Source organism: Chamaea fasciata, unplaced genomic scaffold (genome assembly GCF_029207755.1).
Source record: "Chamaea fasciata isolate MVZ Bird 193981 ecotype frontalis unplaced genomic scaffold, bChaFas1.0.hap1 SCAF_7, whole genome shotgun sequence".
Taxonomy (NCBI): domain Eukaryota; kingdom Metazoa; phylum Chordata; class Aves; order Passeriformes; family Sylviidae; genus Chamaea; species Chamaea fasciata.
The window spans coordinates 25458719-25478013 of record NW_027094092.1 but is presented as its reverse complement, the minus strand read 5'-3'; the positions used below and the strand labels follow the sequence as shown (position 1 = coordinate 25478013).

General features: G+C 41.7%; 1 protein-coding gene across 1 annotated transcript in view; it reads left to right on the top strand.

Annotated features, from left to right (window-relative positions):
* LTK (leukocyte receptor tyrosine kinase) overlaps positions 1–19295 on the top strand; it is a 55199-nt gene that overhangs the window by 10804 nt on the left and 25100 nt on the right. Inside the window, exons 4-11 of the mRNA XM_066186974.1 lie at positions 1188–1327; positions 3072–3209; positions 4113–4265; positions 5293–5393; positions 6919–7085; positions 12272–12366; positions 17125–17226; positions 18805–18979. Of these exons, the coding sequence (XP_066043071.1) occupies positions 1188–1327; positions 3072–3209; positions 4113–4265; positions 5293–5393; positions 6919–7085; positions 12272–12366; positions 17125–17226; positions 18805–18979 (1071 nt within the window). The remainder of the gene's footprint in view (positions 1–1187; positions 1328–3071; positions 3210–4112; positions 4266–5292; positions 5394–6918; positions 7086–12271; positions 12367–17124; positions 17227–18804; positions 18980–19295) is intronic.

Genomic DNA, 19295 nt, shown 5'->3' with positions numbered 1-19295 from the left:
TACATGACCACTTCATGGCAGCTGAAGGCATTTCCCAAATGAAAAAGTAATACTAGAAGCAGTGCTGATCAACATGTCTTAACACTGTGACATGGCCTTCTAATTACTCCATTGGCGCTGACTTAGATCACTTGTCCAAAGTGGCCCCAGTAACATCAGCAGTGTGTGGGATGTGGGTAAATTACCTCTGTCTGATGCTATTTTAGAAAAGAGCTTAGAGCAAGGATTCCTTTCTCACCAGCCCTGCTCCAATCCATTTACAAAATAATAACACATACATTTAACTGTATTTTGCTGTCTTGTTAACATAAGATATAAGAACAGTTTTTGGAAACAAAAATAAAGTAAAAATACTTCAAAGAATTCAGCTGTAGCTTTTAAATGACACCTGGGTACCTTGACTTCCATAAAACTTAATTGGGTGAAGTACTTCATAAATTCCCTTTTGGTACCTCTCTCTAGCTTTTCATGCCTGACCACCATCTTTAAAGTTAGGGTGCATGGGACCATTTGTCTTTCTCCAAACTGCCACAAGTACTGCACAACTGAGAAACCTTTGCACTCTAGATTTGCAGGTTATGGCATTTGCTCTGTAGTGAAATATAAATGGCACGAGTAATCTGCATTTCCTGGAACAGCACTTCTCTATCACTCGCTGTCTGGGTGCACTGTAGTTTGATAAGGTGGAAAATCAGCTACACAACACACAGATAAAGGTTTTCATTCTTGACACAACCAAGAAACATTCAGGGTCAGACATTTACTTCCAGAACACACAATGTCAGTGTTGGCTTGAGGAGATCAAGAGACTTGTGCAGCTGCTTGGTTGATCTGTACTTTCAAGAGCAAACAGAACACAACCATGTATGTGGAAAGCACATATTGGGGTAGCATGTCCAAAATTGGTGATAATTTAAGACCCATTTAAGAATAGTTGGGAATTATTGGATCTCTTCACCATTAAAAATAGCCTCTGCAGCAAAGATAACCTTACATGAGCTTGCCAGGCTGAACATCACTTGTTTTATATTAACACCCATTTGTTATCTTGCTATTTGCATTCATTGACTCATTTCCCACATGGATACTATTACTTCTCTTTGGTACGGTGCAGAATCTTTATGCTAGAGACTCCATGGATTCCAATGTGCTGTGTGTATATCTGATAACATTCTGTTGTCCTCTAGGATGAAATGGAAATACCTGGTGGCTCAGATTGGACAAATAGAAAGACCTTTCAAAATCACCCTGGTATATTCAAACTGTGGAGCACAGGAGGCTGAACTACTGGCAGTAGGCTCCTTGCAACTCAGGAACTGCTTTCATGGTATGCTGTAACACAGACAGGTTTGGAATAACCAAATGCATCCTCACCAAAATGGATAAGGCTAGGATTTAGAAGAAAGATGGGTAACTCAGAATTATAGAACTAATTTAAGTGCTCCTCTCTGATTTTCAGCTTTGCTTGGCTTGATCTTTGTATAGAAAAAAACCCCAAAAACCGGTTATGCTGAATCCAACAACAAGGATGACAAATGCCTTAGATTATTTTAGCATTTAGTATTTTTCTCTCTTAAATAATCAAGAACAACAGTCTACCCTGTGTGACCAAAGCCTTTTCCATACTTGGGCTTTATCTAACAAATCTATGAAGAAAAGAAACATTTATCTGCCTTTGATGGGATCTGTTTGCTACTGCCAGGCTGAGAATTTATCTCTAAAATGAAAACCAGAACGTAACTATTTCCTCTGACATACTGAGTGCTCAGCTAAGACCTCAGCTTTACCTGGAGCTTACAGTTTTGTTCTGAATGACATGCAAATGATCCTCAGTGGCAGTGCAGAACCTTGCTAACGTCATTTAGGCTTCTTGGAAGTGCAAGATTCTGTCAGCACAGGCAGTCTTCAGGCTGGGGACATAATCATCTGCAGTTCCTGAATTTCATGAATTAATATAATGTTATTGTTTCAATTTTGCAGACTCTGTAGAAATAGCTTGGAATGTAATGTAAAAAGAACACACTATTGTGAGCATGGTTTTGATCATATTAGAGATTTAATTGTAGTCATTATTCTCCTAATTTAACATGCTATATTTTTAATGTAATATTTTTTGACAGTCCTAGAGTTTTGAGGTGATGCATACAACCTGAAGCACTGTGCTCTCAGTCTCTAAATAACCAGGTGCATGTATCTGGCACAAAACAGTGTCATGAAAGAATACTATTTCAGAGTGTGTACCTGGATTGCTGCAGAGGTGTTCTTTTCTCTTTCTCCTGCAATTGGTTCCCTAACTTTTGCATTTTTTCCAGAGTAGTAACAATCCCAATGGAACTTCTGTGCAGAGTTCTGCTAAAAGGCAGCAGATCCATAACTGGCCTGGGCATATATGCACCCACAGGACAGGCTGGGTGCGTTAAGAGTCATACTTTAGGGAAACATCAGACAAAAAAAATCATGTTCAGCCTGGCTGATGGGTACCTGTGCAGTCAGCCAAATGCTCCCAGACTAGAACTGACTAGGCTACTTAGGGTGCATGAATAAAATTTGTGTACAGCAAGCCAACCGGCTGGGGAAGCAGCTACCTCATGGGCTGGATGCCACAGCTGGAAGCTGGCACAGAAATGAGTCAGCAGCACAAGTGCTGGTTAAACTTGAGCCTCAACAGGGCATAGCAACGTGTCTATCAGAGCTGGGGATAAATATGTGTCCCTGCCTCCAGCAGCAGGGTGCCATGCAGCATGCCACAGCTGCCTGGCAGGTGCACAGTCATGTGTGCAGAACTGAGGAGCACATCACAGTAGGAAACTGGAAGGCCCTTCAGTAAAAAAAAAAACAACCCAAATTATCTAAAGATATCACAAACACAGAAAAAGCAGCTCATGCGAAAGATAAGAGCAATAAATTTGGTCCAGGAATCTCATGCTGGATAGCAACCTACATGGAAAAAAAAATAGATTTATCATACAAAGGATAAGGTCCTACGTGTGAAAACTAATACACATGAAGGGTCATACACATTCTGTCAGCTCATCTCTGGATTTAGTTCTCTTTTTATTTCTCCCCATTAGATAAAGAAAATCAAGATCTTTTTATATATGACAAAGGCTCAACCTTCCCCTGCATTCATGGAGGCTGTGTCAGCCACCTACAGATCTGTGAGTTCATCAGTGATTGTCCTACCAAAGAAGAGGAAGGAGTGAGGTGTGGTGAGTACGTGGCATGACACTTCATGGGAACCTTCATTCAGTTAGAAGAAATAATTTAGAATAAAAAATAAGTTAAATTGATTCTATCTTTAGATTAATTCAGTGTTTTACCTCTTGAATTAATTTGGCCCATTTACATTAATTGGATACCAAGATTCTCCTTGAAAATTCACCCTATATAGAATAAAATGGATTTTTTTTTGAAAATTGGTTTTGTTTCTTAAGTATTGCAGTAAGGAGCTCAATGACCTTCCCTTCACAGCTACTGCTACTTTATAGCAAAATCTTATTTCCTTGTCTGCAGCTGGATGAGAATTTCCTTCTGGACCCAAGATCTAAACTTTCCCTTCAGGGAGAGGTGCTAATCATCTTTCCAATTTAATTACCTACAGTGTCATAAATCTGTCCTTCTAAGATCCCAGTTCTGAGTTCTTGGACGTCAGGACAGAGAAATCCTGTAACAGTGTATGTGGTGCTGAGAAGAAATGTTTAGCTTTGTTCCAAGTACAGTGGTGCAGATTTAAAATAATCTACTGATTTGCCTTCCTTTAAGTGGACAAAAACTTCGTGATGCCTGCAATTTCACATGTAGCAAGACCTTTGCAAATAAGTGGCAGTGATTTGCCATTCCTGAGATTACAGGGCCTGCAGTTTTGCCCAGTATTTAGAGTAGGACAGCACAAAAAAGTCTCAAATGTTTCCAGAAGCAAAGTGTTGGCTTTCTAATGGTGACTCGGGAAATAAACAGATGAGACAAACTATTTTGAAACAAACTGTTTTGACAGTGTAGCATAGGTTGGGTAACTTGGACAACCCCAATGGATTTTCACTTTTGTTATCGTTTGTGTTCTTCCATAATCTAGTTGCTCCTATTTTCCTACTTTTTCTTGTTCTCGATTGTAGGAAGTCTCCCAGAGGGCTCACATTGCTCTTTTGAAGAAGGTCTGTGTGGCTGGACACTGAATGAAACTGCAGCCTCTCCTTGGTCTATTCGGGGCTTTTCTGAAATGATTCAAGAGGACTCATTTGTAGGGTCTACTTTGCAAGCCACTGGTGGTAGGTTCTTCATTGTTCTCTCTCCCACTCTGTGTATGCATGTACACAATAGCCTTGAACTTAAGTTTATTTAAATTGGTTATAAAATTTTGGCATCATTGACAAATGAACTTCAGCATCAGTATTATCTCTAACAACTTCACATGTAGCTAAAATTAACTTTTGAGCATGTCTCAAAACTTTATATTAAACAAGTTCTGCAAGAAAGTTAACACAAATCTCTCAGAGACAAGGATTCTCCTTCACCTTTAAAAAGTCATGTAATGTATACTTCTTCCCTCCTCCTTCCTCTTATGAGCTACGCAGTTGCAGAGTACTTCAAGGTAAAAATTGCCCAACAGAACAAGGCAGTTTTGTAAAAACAAATCTTTTGAAGACCCTTGACGGATTCCACTCGTGCGTTAGGAAAAGCATTACATATTAGAATGTCCCAAGTGACCACACACATGCTCTGCTATAGAACACCACAATAAAAAAAGAGTCAAATAATTCCCAGAACTGCAGAACTGTCAACTTGCTATATAAGGGGGGGAGGGCAGACCCTCACCTGTTCAGGCTGAAAGTCACGTGTTAGCCACGTGAGTCTTGCCTCACAGTTCCCTGTGAAGGGTTTCCGTAGAACTGCCCTGTTTATCTCCTAAGAGCTTGTGTAAGCTCTCCCTGGAAACAAAGACTGCAAATAAATTCTTCCAGCCCAGTGCTCGTCTCAGCAGGAGTCATTGATGCTGGTGGTGTAGAAATTAGGAGTGTAGATCAGCGTGTGCCTCTGTATGGGAAAGTCTTGTGTGGTATCTGAGGTTTATCCACTCAAATTCCAAGAAAGGGTTTGGGATGTTGACTTTTGTGCTGCTGAAATCTACCAGAGTGTTTACTATGACCTCACTAACAGATTTGCTCTCAAGCCCTGCCTACATCTACAAATGCTTACTTACCTAGAGTAACATTAATGATGTTAAATTATTTCAAGAGATTACACAAAAGAGCAAAAGGTCATTCTGTCTTCTCTGACTCACTTTTGTGTTCACAGGACATTTCCTCTACCTGCGAGCAGAGAGCACTCACACCAGTGGTATGGCTAAGGCTTACAGTACCAGCTTGCCAGACACTCTTGCCACTGAAGACTACCAGGTGTGTCACTCTGTCTTAGCACCTTTGTGGAGTAAATCATCAGGCTGTAGGCACTATTTTCACAACTAGCCTCTTCTCCTGTCCCTCTGCACACTCTACACAACACTGGAAACGCAGAAGAGCTGTCTATACTGCCTATCTGGCCACTTGTTCACAACTGGAAAGGAGATGTGAGGTGCATCCCCAGTAAGTGAAAGCAGAAGCCCCAAATCAGCTACTCATTGTGGAAACCTCCCCAGCCTAACTGTACCAATTAGGAAGAGTTATTCCTCTGAGTGGTGCCCAGCCACTAAATTGTATGGGGTGGCTGAGATTTTTCTTCATAAATACTGCAATACTTGTGCAGGAGTTGATAAACTTGATAGTTTCACTGAGAACGGGAGTGTGGAGTTAGATTTTCCAGAAATAGATGAATATAATAAACTTCTGATCACATTCTTCAGGAATTTCAAAAGGTTAATGCAACCTGGCCTTGATAAAATCACACAACTTGCCTTGCAGCTCTGAGATGCTGGAATTAAAAATATTAAATAATATTATAGTCATAACACTTAAGAAAATTAAGCTGCGAGTTTGAGCTGGAGTCCAGTCTTGCTAGGGGAAAAAAAGAAAGCTTTGATGCCTCCTAATTAGAGCTGGGAAAATACATACAGTAAAGGTGCCAGAAATGCAACTTTGATGTTTGTATTTATTTATAAATCCAGGTAAAAATTGCTGGGTACAAAATAAACAATAAAATAAATGTGATTTGAGATAGGTTCACAAAACCAGGAGAGGAAAAGCAGTAGGTGGCTGTTATTGCATAGATGCCACAGGAGATGTGGATCCATTCTCTCCTCCACTGGCAAGGATTTGAGGCTGCACTGCAGGATCAAGGAACTTCTGTGGCTGCCCTTTGCAGAGCACACACGTGTTCCCTTTCCTGCCAGTACTGGAGCTCTCTGTAACATAAAGGGCAGCTGAATATTCCAAGCAGTGGTAGAAATGGCAACTTTCTCTTGCTCTGTGGCAAGTTGGAAGTGGTTGCTCTGAAGAAAGAGGAACAAGTCCTGCTTCAAAACATGCTTTGGCCTAGTGATTTTGTTGTTCACTTGTCTTAGGGGTGATACAATTCAGGTGGTGCCTATGAGTTGGAGCAGGTAGATGGACTGAGGTTTCCTGCCTCTAGAAACAGTCCTTGTTTCAAAGGTATTTGGGGCAGAGAAGGAAGATAAATCTAATCTAATAACAAGGAAACCAGTCCTCTCACTCAGATGGTGTCAGAGGCTGTGGATATTGTCATCAGTGGCTGAAGAACAGCTACCCAACAGGAGTGTCAGTTCGGGTCTTCCCTGAGAAAAATCTGTGCTAGTAATGGTGCTGAGTCAAATACAGTGAGTGAGTGGGGGCTTAGTGATTTCTGTCATTAAAGAGTTTGACCCAGACTCGGAGGTTTGGTGTCTCAGATTCCCAGGGAGGCAAGAAGTGACTACCTTTCCCTTTTGTCACAGATTACCATACTTTTTCTCTTCTTCCTCTGTTACAGGTTCAATTTTCAGTGCATATTTTCGGTAGCTACAATGGTACAGTCTCCTTCTCTCTCAGGGAAGAGATAAAGGGAGCTCCAATCACCTTGCCAATGTGGGAGAGGGCAGGGAGCTGGAGTGACCACTGGTTTCTCATCACCTTACCAATGCCAGTGCTTCAGAACCGGTAAGAGCTTCACTGTCAGCAGCCATGCTTACTCCTACAGATTTAGTAAATTGTTACCATCTTTGTTGTGAAGTGTCACTTTTATTCCTGTCTTCTTTCAGGGCTGTTTTTAAGCCAATATGCTTGCTCAGGAAGTATTCTGTCATAAGTGCATATCTTTGTGCACATGCACAGCTTAGCTCCACACAAGCCCACACCATGTGACTGCACTTCTGTGCAGCCTCAAACAGTACTTAGGTTTTGGGAACAGCAAGCATCTGTACTAAAAACTATTTAGCAATCTGAGGAAGCCAGTGTACTCACAGGGGCAAAGTGCTCCCAGCAGGGAAACAGCTGCATTAGCATAGCTGCACTTCGTACTCCCACAGTAAAAAAAAACACTCATGGAGTGAGTCAAAGGGGTGCTAATCCCACAGTTTAGGCAATGCAGCTGTCCAGTTTAGGATCTATATCCGTGCAGTCTGGGCAGCTGGAGTTCCTTCCTTGATGCATTACAGATGCAATGATTTCAGAAAAAGGCTGTTGCCCAAATAAGCCTTGCACTAAAGTTCTCATGGGTTTAGATACGGAAATACAGCGCAAAGCTGGTTTTCAAATGAAGTGAAATATCGAAGATTTAAAGAATTTCAATGCAATCAATTTTTTTTCAGGAATTTCTCCTCCCTCACCTAGTGTCACTCAATCTCAATCCATGTAGCTGCTGTTGGTAGCTGGTTATTTTGCACAACAGAAATGGTTTTCTTTTCAATTTCTCCAATCTGTTTTTTTGGGTTTTGTTTTTGGGTTTTTTGGGGGGGTTTTGTGGCTTTTTTGAATATTCCTGAGGAAGGCTTGTTTCACATGAAACTTAAGAAAAACACCCCTTTGACTCTATACAGTGAATATTATAAATGTTGCTCTACCCTCTTTCTAGTTTAGTTTCCCAATTACCTTTGGTCTCAGTATTATCATGTGTTCACTATACGCACCTTTGCCATGAATGATTCCTTCAGGGTAGGATTGGTCTGCCTGCTACCACCGTATTTAATATTCTTGTCAGACACAATCTGAAGCCCTGTGGATTAGCATCTGTTTAATTATGCATATGTAAAATAAGGCCAGTGAATTAGAGCATAATCGCTTTTTTCCTCTGGGCACTCTACTGTGGATCTGTCTGCAGCACAGACCAAGGGGCTCCTCAGAGATATTTAAGACCTTCTGCCTCCTCTGATGATACACAGTCCCTTATGCTTTGTTCCCTGAAGCCTCCAATTTCCGTATTGGCCCTTAATTCTGAAGCAAAAAGGATTTTAAGGGGCAGAAGGGAATGGACAGCAGGACACTTCTTTTGAGCTCTAGCCAGAATGGCAAGAAAAAAAAAATTGATATTCAAATGTTCAAACAATGTAATGTTTGAAAAAGTTGAGCACTTAGGTAAAATGGAAGATGCAGGTATGTCATGCATACATTTATTATTGAAGTCTGTTTCAAGTAGTTCTATCTTGTTTTACTTCATGTAACCTTTATATAGGACATTTTCAAATTTAAAACTGAGTGGCACAACAGTGACAATCACTGCGGGTAAGGATGGAACTGCTGAGTCTAGAAGGCAAATCTGTACCCCCTATGCTAGCCAGGTGACTGACAGAAGTAATAAGTTGTCATTTGCTATGCTGATCTATAACACACACAGAAAAAGCACGCATTTTGCTAGAAGGTGCTGCAGCTATTTTCGCAAGGGAGGAAACCTTGGAAAACCATAGTCTTTGTGCTCCCAGGACACAGGCTCCATCCCAGTCCTCTTGTCTTTTAGTTTCCATGCTCTATTCCTTCTGTCCTGCCTTACCTGCTTCTGTGGGCACTAGGTGCCTTTCTTCCTTGTTTTCATATACTGGGGGTTTCTCTTTCTTTTGCTTCAGCCTCCCATTTAGGAGTCCATTTTATCTGTCTTATGCCTCTGGTCATAATTTCCCTTTCTGAACTTCTCCCTGCTTCTTGTTTCCATCTCTCTTACAGCACCTGCTGTCTCTGTGTGTTGTTTTGTTTTGATTTTTTTATAATTAAGTCTGAATCCCTTCCCTGCACTTCCCTTCTCCTCCTAGCTCTCTCTTGTGTGCTTTCATTTCAGTGATCCCGGACCTAGAGTAAATGTTTATTCCCAGTATTCCTGTTGACCGGCAATTTAATTCTCTCGGTAGTTCTCGGGCCCAAACTCCCTGCACACCAAATCCATGCCCCTCTGCTTTCAAATTCCGCATGACCTCCCAGCCTCTCTCCAGGATGACACCTTGTTCACTCTGGATTCAGTTCAGGCAGCCTTTTTTTCCTGTTTGGGCAGAATCAGCAACAGAAAGAAAGGCTGGGGAAGAAAACGTTTATCCATTAATTTGGAAGGGCAGTTTTCACCTCATAGTAGTGAGAACTACTCACCTTAGATCTCATTAAGGGCAGTAGCTGAAGCATAACCTGATATGGTTCGTAATAGCACTGCTTGGAAAGTACAATTTTGCCTGAGACTTTCAGATATCCAGGGAAGAGGAAACTGCAGGATTAAAAAAAAAATACCAGGCACGGAAAAGTCAGGGATTTAAAAATTTCAAAGATATTTTCTTAAAATTTTAATTGATTCTCATTCACATAAAAAAACCCCAACCTCACATCTCCCATGTGACTCTCTTCCTCACAGATTTCACATCCCACTTCCAATACCTAGTAGCACAGAGTGCTTAAAAAGTTACCAGTATTTTTGAGCATGGTCAGAATCATGAATCCCTGCATTTACTCACCCTCAACACTCACAATATGTTTGGAATGCTAGAAAAGTCATACCATATCACCCAAAATAGAAAAGTTCAACCTAAATCACTTCGATGTTGGCGAAGTTGAAAACAGTTGTAAACAGAAGCGTGTGATGAACATTGCTGGACAATTTTACTACATTTTTGTACTTCATGAATGACTATTCTGTGTATTTATGGGTATTGTCAGCTTTCCTTGGTAATGCAAGCTCAAACAATGTTCTGCTTAGGGTAATTTTTAGTGCAGATTTTGAGCTGGCATGCTGTTTTTCTGTATCCCAAATCTTCGGCAAACTCCTGTCCTTCTCTAGCTATAGGAAAGTGCAGTACTTTCCCCTGGTTCCTTAAGGAAGGAGGTAGGCAGTAGTAAAGTGGGTAGGAAGGGGACAGACCACACAGGGAGAAGAATAGGCATGAATCAAAACACAAGAAGTTGCAGGTCATGAACTGCTTGACGGGGTCAGAAGTAGAGAAACCTTAGCAAAAAGAAAAAGGAGGATATGAAGGCTCCATTTAGATAGATGTTAGCAAGACCTTCATCCAATGAATTTATTTCTTAGGAGAAGCAAGACACAGTTTGCTGATCAGTCTCCCAGCTGGGCATCTAGCTACTTTGAAAAACTGCTTCTGGTGACGGGCTGGCAAATTCACTTGGTTCACACACACAAGGAAAAATAATACTATCAGGAGAAAACCAAACAGGCAGAAGACCAGACAACAGAGAGCTGGAGAATATAATTTGTTGGAGTCAGCAAAATGAGATCAATGAGCAGGAACACTGGAAACCCCTCTGGCTAACACAGCACTGAGTTCAAAAGGCAAATTCCTCCCCATTTTCTGAAGTTAAGAGGAAGGGGAGGCATACAGAGCCTAGAGGTTATGAAATGTCAATTCTCATGCATTGAAGGGGGCAGGGGTCATTCCTCAAAGTCCCCCTTGTTTCTGCTGGAGCAGAAGCCTACCTGGTGATGCAGTGCCAGGGACCTTTGTCTGCTCTGTCTCCATGGACCGGGCACAGCAGACCGACCTGACCAAGGGTATAATGCCACAAGAGTGCCTTAAGTAAGGGGTAGGATGTGATTCTGTGTCTATGCCTGTGGGTCCTATAAGTTCCCTGGTTCTGGGCTCAGGGTACTCTGACTCTCCTCCATCAGATAGATGGGGGAATTGCTGTCATTTGTCAGTGGACTTATATACGAGGTTTGAAAATGCTCTTGCTAAGCCTGCTATTTAAGAGGAGGGTTTCTGTAGGAAGGGGATGTAATGAAAAATTCCCCCACTAACACCACAGCTAAGAGGTCATTCAAGAGACCTTCGATTTGCATTTACTGCACTTACTTCCAGAGTGCTCAGATTCTGAAAATGTGGATGCTTTCATTTAAGCACAAGGGGTCATTCTTGACTTGGGGTAAAAGCAGTTTATCCCTAAAGATTTGTATGCATCTATGCAACTAACTGTGGATATCAACCAACATTTGGTTGGTGGGTGGAATGCATGCACATATTTTATTGCCACTAATTTGGGACAAGTGTGTTTCTCAGCTGAATGATTAATGTGTTCAGCCGGTCAGTGCTTGATCTCTCATAAATCATCATTGAGCTTTACCAGAGACAGCAATAGAGGTTCTGTCCATATGCTTTTAATAAGCTCTAAATGGACTGGACATCAGACATCTGTTTATTTTTGAAATGTAATGAGAAAAAATCCAGTCCTATCCATTAGAAGGAGATCCTTCAGCTCATTTTCTTTCTTCCTTGTGAATTCAGAAGGTAGCAATACATATGAGATGTGACAAAGCTCCTAGGTAAGCAACACCTGGTCATAGTGGAAGAAGGTGAGACAGCCCAGAGAGCTAACTCTTCAAGGAATTATGGCTGAAATTTATAATGTCCTTCCCTTCCAAAATAAACTCATATCACCTTCTACATTGTTACACTGGCTGAGGATCAGGCCCAAGACATTTGGATATTCTGTTCAGTTTTTACTCTATCTCTTCAGGGGTGGAAAGAAGGACATAATTTTTTCCCCAGTCTGATTTACCTGTTTCTGGTAATCGAATATGGATGGTTGTTTGTGTATAACAATTAGTGGGGAACAGTTGTTTGTATGCATGTGCAGATATCAGGGGAAGTAGGGCTCTCATTCTTGTTCCCTGTGAAATGTGAAATTGTATGAGTGTCGTGGTGCTTACGAGGGGTTGATGTGTGTCTAAGATTTAGAGCAAGCCGTTTTGGCTGCTCAGCTGGACTTGTCTGGAGGAAAAATTGTAAATGGTGATGAACTTTTTTCCACGATAACGGAACATTGTATTTTTAGGGAGGTTGTTTGTTTGTTTGTTTGTTTGTTTTGTTTTCCCCTCTCCTAAGTCCTTTATTGGTCTTCTCTAAAACATCTGTCTTGTTGCAAAGGTTTCAACTGGAACTCCTGGCAACCTGGGGCTGGAATTCCCAAGCTGACATTGCTATCGACAACATTACATTTGGCCTGGACTGCTTCACTGACGGTGAGCCACAAACGTTGCAGAATCCACCCAAAAATTTGGGTACTGTAATCAGCTTCCCACAGATCCAGGACACACATTCTGCTCTCCCCAGGGAGTGTGCATGGATCATTTATGTCAGCTTTTTCAGAACAATGCCATTTTATCTCAGACCTACTGAAGATTGCAAGTAGAGGCAATTTTACTCTGCGTTAGAATCTCCCAATGCTCTTTTTTTTCTCTGAGCTGGGGTATTCTGTATCACATAGTTGAGACCCTGTATGTGTGTCTTGGCAAGAAACACTGGACTTATTCCTTAGCCATAAATGGAAGGATTACATCACACTGTTTTTCTACAGTCCCTGCTGATCTATGCACCCTGGTAATTGATAGCTGAAACTAATTTGTTGAAATCAAAGGGGAAAGTCACCATATTTTTGTGGAGAAAAGGAAGAAAATGAAGGATTAAATAGACTCTCTGACAATAAAATTTAGATTACCCCAACAAGTTTGGTTTAGTCTGTAAGGAGGTACATCAGCTATCACTGCCAGATATATAACAGCTTTCCTTTGCTTCATTACTGTGAACGTGACTGGCAACTATTCCAGAGAAAAATGGAGCCAGTGCTACCCTTTGAAACATGTTAGCAAGAGTTGTAGTGGATTTTCTTAGCAGACAAGGGGAAAGAAGTTTGGTACTTGAACTACTTACAAATATTAGAAACTGCCTTCTTTTGTCCCTGGGGAAAAGACATGTTCTGTTGCAAATGAAATGGAAGATATGCAATAATTGAATGATGACTTCCGTTGCAAACAAAATGTGGATTGGTGATACGGTGCCACTCTACGTGTCACCACACCCAATATGACAGCATTTAGGGTTAAAACATGTCCCTGCAGTGGCTAGCTGTAGCCGAACATAACATATGGGAAGGCTTATGTCAAAATAGACGTGTTAAAAGCTCATCAACAGAAGCCACTATTCCTTCCCAACCTTTCCTGGTTAGTTGTCCTGTTCTCTGTCCCTTTGTTCTGTGGGCACTGAAATCACTCTTCCATAAAATGCTGAATATGCACAGTTTCACTTGAAATTAAGAGGAAAAGCTGATTCTTTATGGTAATTTCATTTCTTCACTCCAGCTCCTTAACAGCCCTCTCTCCCAAACACTTTGGAACCTCCATGCCAGCAGTTTGTTTAGAAATCTTGAGGAAACTGAAGGGAGTGACTCCAGAAGCACTTGGGCCAGCTGATGTGCACCCAGCTGCTGGAGTTTACTGTCCTCAAGGGAGCAGATACATCCTCCAGTTCACCTGCAGACATTTTGCTGGGAGTGGTGTAGGTACACATCCTTTGGCAAACAGGTGGGGTGTAAATGTCCTTCAGCAATGTTATCAGAGCTTGTCCATTAGACTGCCCAAGGTACTCCTTATTGTCAATTGGGATAAACTGCACTGATGTCCCAGAGAAACTGGCACTTACCCCATCTGAGGGCACGATCCGGAGATGAGTGAGTCACGCAGAAGAAACACATCACGAAGGAAACGTTTCTCAGAAGCCTTGCACTTGCCTCAGTTCCTTGAATCCTCTTTGCAAATTGATGTTTTCTCGCCTCTGAAAGCAACCCCCCTTGTATTTGTCTTCTCATGACTTTAATTCAGTTAGGTTGCAGAGAAGCCCAGCAGCTCTGCTGTTTTTTCAGTAATGAAATTACTTCTCCCTGGCAAGGACAGGTTTCAGATGTCAGAGACAGAGCCAATTAAAATCTAAGCAGTGAATTCTTTTCATGAGGGCAGCAGGAAGGATGTATGGCAGGAAGGAAGGATTTGCTGCTTGCTAGGATGTAAATATTATTTTCTCCATCTATTTCAATCTTGTAGTTCAACTCTCTACAAAACCCAGTGCTGAATGAAAGCACTGTTTTTATATGCTAGATGGGAAAGAAGGTGAGGTTTTCCATATACCCCAAAATTGAGAGGAAAGATTCACTAAGATTTAAGAGAACAACTGAGTAGTGAGGGCAGCTCAAGAGACATCAATAAGGACAAAACCCAAACAGACCATTCTTTGGATGACAGTTCCTAGGCATTGACAGGTGTTTTTCCCTGTGAAAAAGCTGAGGCGCAAAAGCACATTTTGGCTTATACAATCACCTTGTGTAAGACAGTGTCACAGACTGGACGGCATGTCTGGTTCATTGTGAGAGAACTTCAGGCACACAGGTGTAAAAATACTTCATAGTTTCAGCGAACTAGTGCTTATATAGGAAGAGGTCTGAATTTTGTGTGTCTTAACGTGAAAATGTGGACTGGCACAGCAAATAGAGTGCTGATAGTTGAGTTGCCCTTCTCACTGCCTTTACTATTATCTTTTGGTGTTCTAAGCATTGTATTGTACCAATTAAGATCACAGGTCTGTGGTCCATCAAACTCTACTGCCCTGGTCTAGAAATTGCATTTCAGTCTGTGCATGATTTGCAATTTCCCAGAAGATTGCTTTATAAACGGCAAGACTGCCCAAAGAGAGCTTTTATATAGATTATCTCTACTTCTTGATTTTAGAGTCCCTGACCCAGCAAAATCTGATTTCCAGGAGTACTTCAACCAGCATTAGTACGGTGGGATCTCTGAGGAGACCATTCACACCTTGGGGATCCTGTGAGGCATCTTATTCTGATTAATCTCAGCCACCAGATCTCTATTTCTATTTTCATTACAATCACAGAGACATTGAAGCAGTGAAGGAGTGAATTACTTTAGCTCTCTGGCTGCAGAAGATGCCCTCTCTTTCTCCTTTACACCTCCCCCGTCTCTTCAATGGGGGAATCAGTGTTAGCTAAAACCCAAAGAAAGGAAGTCTGTGCTCTTTGCATTTTTTGGATATAGATACACCTTAATATGAGTTAATTCTTATTTCCTTCCATTCACTCTACAGTCAATATGCTGGCTGTTAAAAGGGGAAGTGAAAACTAAAACTGGCTGGAGCACCAGTCCCTGGGTCCCAGGGCTACACTAGGTTTGTGGAAAATGCCACCTTACAAGTTCATATCTGACAGTGCATAAAACATGAGCCTTTAAAGTGTTAACAGGTCATGTGGACGCGGCGATGCTCAGCCTGTGTTGCAGCTAGTCTGCTGCTTAGTACAGAGGAGACAGAAAGTTTCTTCTGGAGAGTAAGGGTTTGAGAGTGTTTGGAGAAGGAGGAAAGGCTGTTTGTTTGGAAATGAGGCATTGCCTTAGGATACTCAGTTGGGATGCCACAAAAAATCCATGCAGACACACAGATCAGCTCTCTGTTTCAGAGAGCGATTTACATTCCTTTGCTGTGGCAAACATAACCAGACTTCTTGTGCATCGCGAAGTATCTGAAACTGTTGTGACCTTTGGAATTTGGAACTCAATGCAGGCCTCGGGGAGCATCTTTTCTGGCCATGCGTTGTATTTTCCCTCTGTTTTCTTCCTTGCATTTGTTTTGGGTTAATTTCATTTTTCACTGGCTTGACAGCTTCATCCATTGAAGTTCTCCATCTCAGTATGAACAGAGTGTGTCAGTACAAAGCTTTCTTTTATTTGCATGCATCAATCTGCTTTCAGTCAGACCTGGGGGGAATATTCTCAGGAGTAAAAGCTCAACAAGGTCTCCATGCTTCAATTAGTTATTTGGCCTTTCTGACACAGCTAACAAGGGTGTTAATTATTGCTATTTAGGGCAGTGGCTTTGTGGCAGAGATAATTGTCCATCTGGAACTGAGTGAGTCTCTTTTCAGCAGAGCATCAGACAGCTGTTAAATTTTCACAACTGGAATAAATTGAAACATTTGTAATGTTTTTCAACTGATGAAAAATGTTCAGTATTAAATTAGATGAGGGCTCACAAAATGGAAAGAAGCCTTTCCTTTTTCTTCGAGATTTTCCAATCAAAATCTGCATAAAAGCGGGTAATTTAACTATTGAAACAGGATGCTTGCAGATTATGAGGCAAGGGTTCATTATTACTTTTTCCTGTTGTAAGGCAGTATTGGTGTTATGGTGTTCTCAGTGCATTCAGATGTTTTGGATCAGCAATTGATTTGAAATTCCTCCTCTCTGAGAAAGGGCTTGTTTTCAAAGGCCTGTCTCAGTGGTCAGAAATGTATGGTTTTGCTCTGTGGTTTTCAAAAAGATTTGTCCAAAGATTTACAGCTTTGCATCAAGGGTATGTTTCTGGTTTTTAACTGTGTATGTTGGTGAGGCATGTAATTTTATTTATTTATTCTCTAAGTGAGCTCTCAGGTACTCGAAGTTGGTTGCTGAGGTGGGAGTAAGCTGTTAAGATGGATTATTTGCCATGAAATTATTCAGAACTGCAGACAATGATTTTTGTCATCACTCTCCTTTACACCTCCGGTCATTTGACTGTCCAGACTTGTCACCTGCTTGTTTGGCCAGCAGAACATCAGTACCTGGTATCTGTTCCCCCACACTATGTTTTTCCTAAAATCTCTTGTAATCACAGCTAGAGGAAATTGCAGACCAAGGAGCTTATCCTGCATGGGATAACATGGAGGGTCTGTGCTCACATGAATACCCACTGCCTTCAGCACAGATACAAGTAGCTAACCTAAGACATGGGCTCACAAGAGTAATACAAAATTATGATTGCCCAAAACACCTTTTCTACCCAAGGTAATATTTACCTGTCTTAACAAATGGTTGTACTTAATTAATTTATGTAATCTTTAAATTTTCCATCCCTCTTTTCTACCATCCTCCCTCCTCTTTCCTCTATTCTACAAACTATTACAGGAAGACAACAGAGTCATTTTGGTGGGAAACGCCAGTACCCACGTGAGATTACTATCCTGGATGAGCATCTTATGAACCCCCTGGAAGAACCCTCCCTCCCAGGTACGTGATTCAGTACTGAAAACCTGTCTCTTGGCTAGAAAAAATGGCTCCCTTCCCATCTCCTGTGTGCGATCTTCCTGCCCAACAACAATGAGGCAACTACGTATAATCCATGCCAAAGATGTGGGGACCATGTCAGGTAGTCTCTGTTTGGCTATAGGGAAGCAGTTTGCTGGAGCCCTGCTCAGCAGCCCTGAAATGGCAGGTAGGCTTTAAAGAAAAGCAGAATCTTTTCAAGTGAAAACAGAAACTGGGTGACTCAGATTCAGAATGCACAGAAAAGCAGCTTACCAACAAAAGGTATAGACCTGTAGAGAAAGCTGGGAATAGAAAGAGTGCTGAGCACTGAAGCTGAATAAAATGAGTGCAGAATAGTGGTGTAAAAATGAAAACCCAGGGAGAAGTAAGTGAAGATGAGGAAATCCACTGAAGAGAAAAATTGGATGAAAAAGTAGGAGAACAGGGAACACTGGGAGCTAATTTACTGACAGTGGTAGAGATTGCCACTTCTCACTCACAGAAGAATTTTGTGGGTGAGAAGAGCTGTCTAAAGGAGAAGGTGAGGAGGAGAGGTTTTCTTGAGGCTGTTTCGCAGCCCACAAATACCAGTGTGTGACTGTACCAGCTTCTGAAGGCTGTGTCCACCTGGAATGTGACAATCTGTACTGCTGTCTGTTCCCATTAGCTCAGGGGAATGCTGTAATGTAGCTGAAACTCACACTGCATTGATCCATCTGCATGTTCATAGGATGATGTCTGTTGGGGGTAGTTTTGCTGCCTTTTCCTTTAAACAAGATTGGAATTTTTATTTAAAAAGTTTGTAACCTCTATTTTAATCATTCAACTCTTAAACAGTTCAACTTTTGACCCTGACTTTTCTGCACAAACTGCATCACACAGTTTTTAGATACACTACTGAAAATTTTGGTTTTAGACATCATCTAATTCAGAGGAGAAGATGGATTTGTTTGGGTCTTAGAAAATGGTAGTGAAATGGAGGACATCCTTATCTGCTGCGCTGTTGTAGAAACAAAAGAATAACGCTTAATGAGAACGAGGAAAGAAATTGCTTGGGGAAGAAGCGTCCCTACAGATGGTAGCAAGAGGCTGTCTTCTGGCTATTTCTGCTGCCACAGGCTTCTTGTGCAAGCCTGAGACAAGTCCCTTAAAACTTCTACTTTGTTTCTTAAATGCTCACTAGTTGTAATGACAGATGTTTTCAATCCTTATCTCTGTGTACATGGTTTAGTTCTTACTTGGAAAGCTGAACAACATCTTGCTTCAGACTGGCACTGAGAAGAGGAATTTGATCATGTCTATGAGACACTTGGATAAACCCCTTCTTAGAAATTCAGTCCCTCTTCCCTTTTCCTTTCCCTCCTCACACCAAATTGATAAAGTTTATCTTCAGCCTATGATTTATCAAATAGTGTGCAGGAAATAAGGTGAGAGAGGAGGAAAGCAAACAGTGACCATAACAAAGCAGTAGTTGTGCTATGACTAGAAGAAAGTGAGTGTAAGTACTGAGAAATAGAGGGAAGCTCACATCTGACTCAACTCTTGCTCTTTTGGTCACAGGGGACAAAACTGTTCTGTGGTGGTTCTCAACCTGTGGTGCCAGTGGTCCCCATGGGCCAACTCAAGCTCAGTGTGACAGTGCCTACAAGAACAGCAATGTGTCGGTGACTGTGGAGAAGGAGGGCAGGCTCCGCGGAGTGCAAGTCTGGAGAGTGCCAGCCACAAACAGATACAGGTGAAGATCAGTGTGTGCGGGGGGGGGAGGGGGGGGGGGGGCAGCCACCTCTAAATGCTTTTTATTTGTGGAGTTTCAACAAGCGTAAGTGTAGGACCTTACTGTACTGATTGGGTAGAGAGGACAGTGAAGAAATAGCAGCGATAGCTATAAAGATATATATCTGAGCTGCTGTGAAGCATGGAAGGTTGGCCAGCAACGTAGAAGAGATCCGAGGAGGAGTGAGAGTGGGCATGCAGTCAAGTAGAAGTGCTGCCATCATCTCAGTCCTGTAGCCTTGGACTTCTGGAGTGGGCTACACGGCTATACCAGCTCA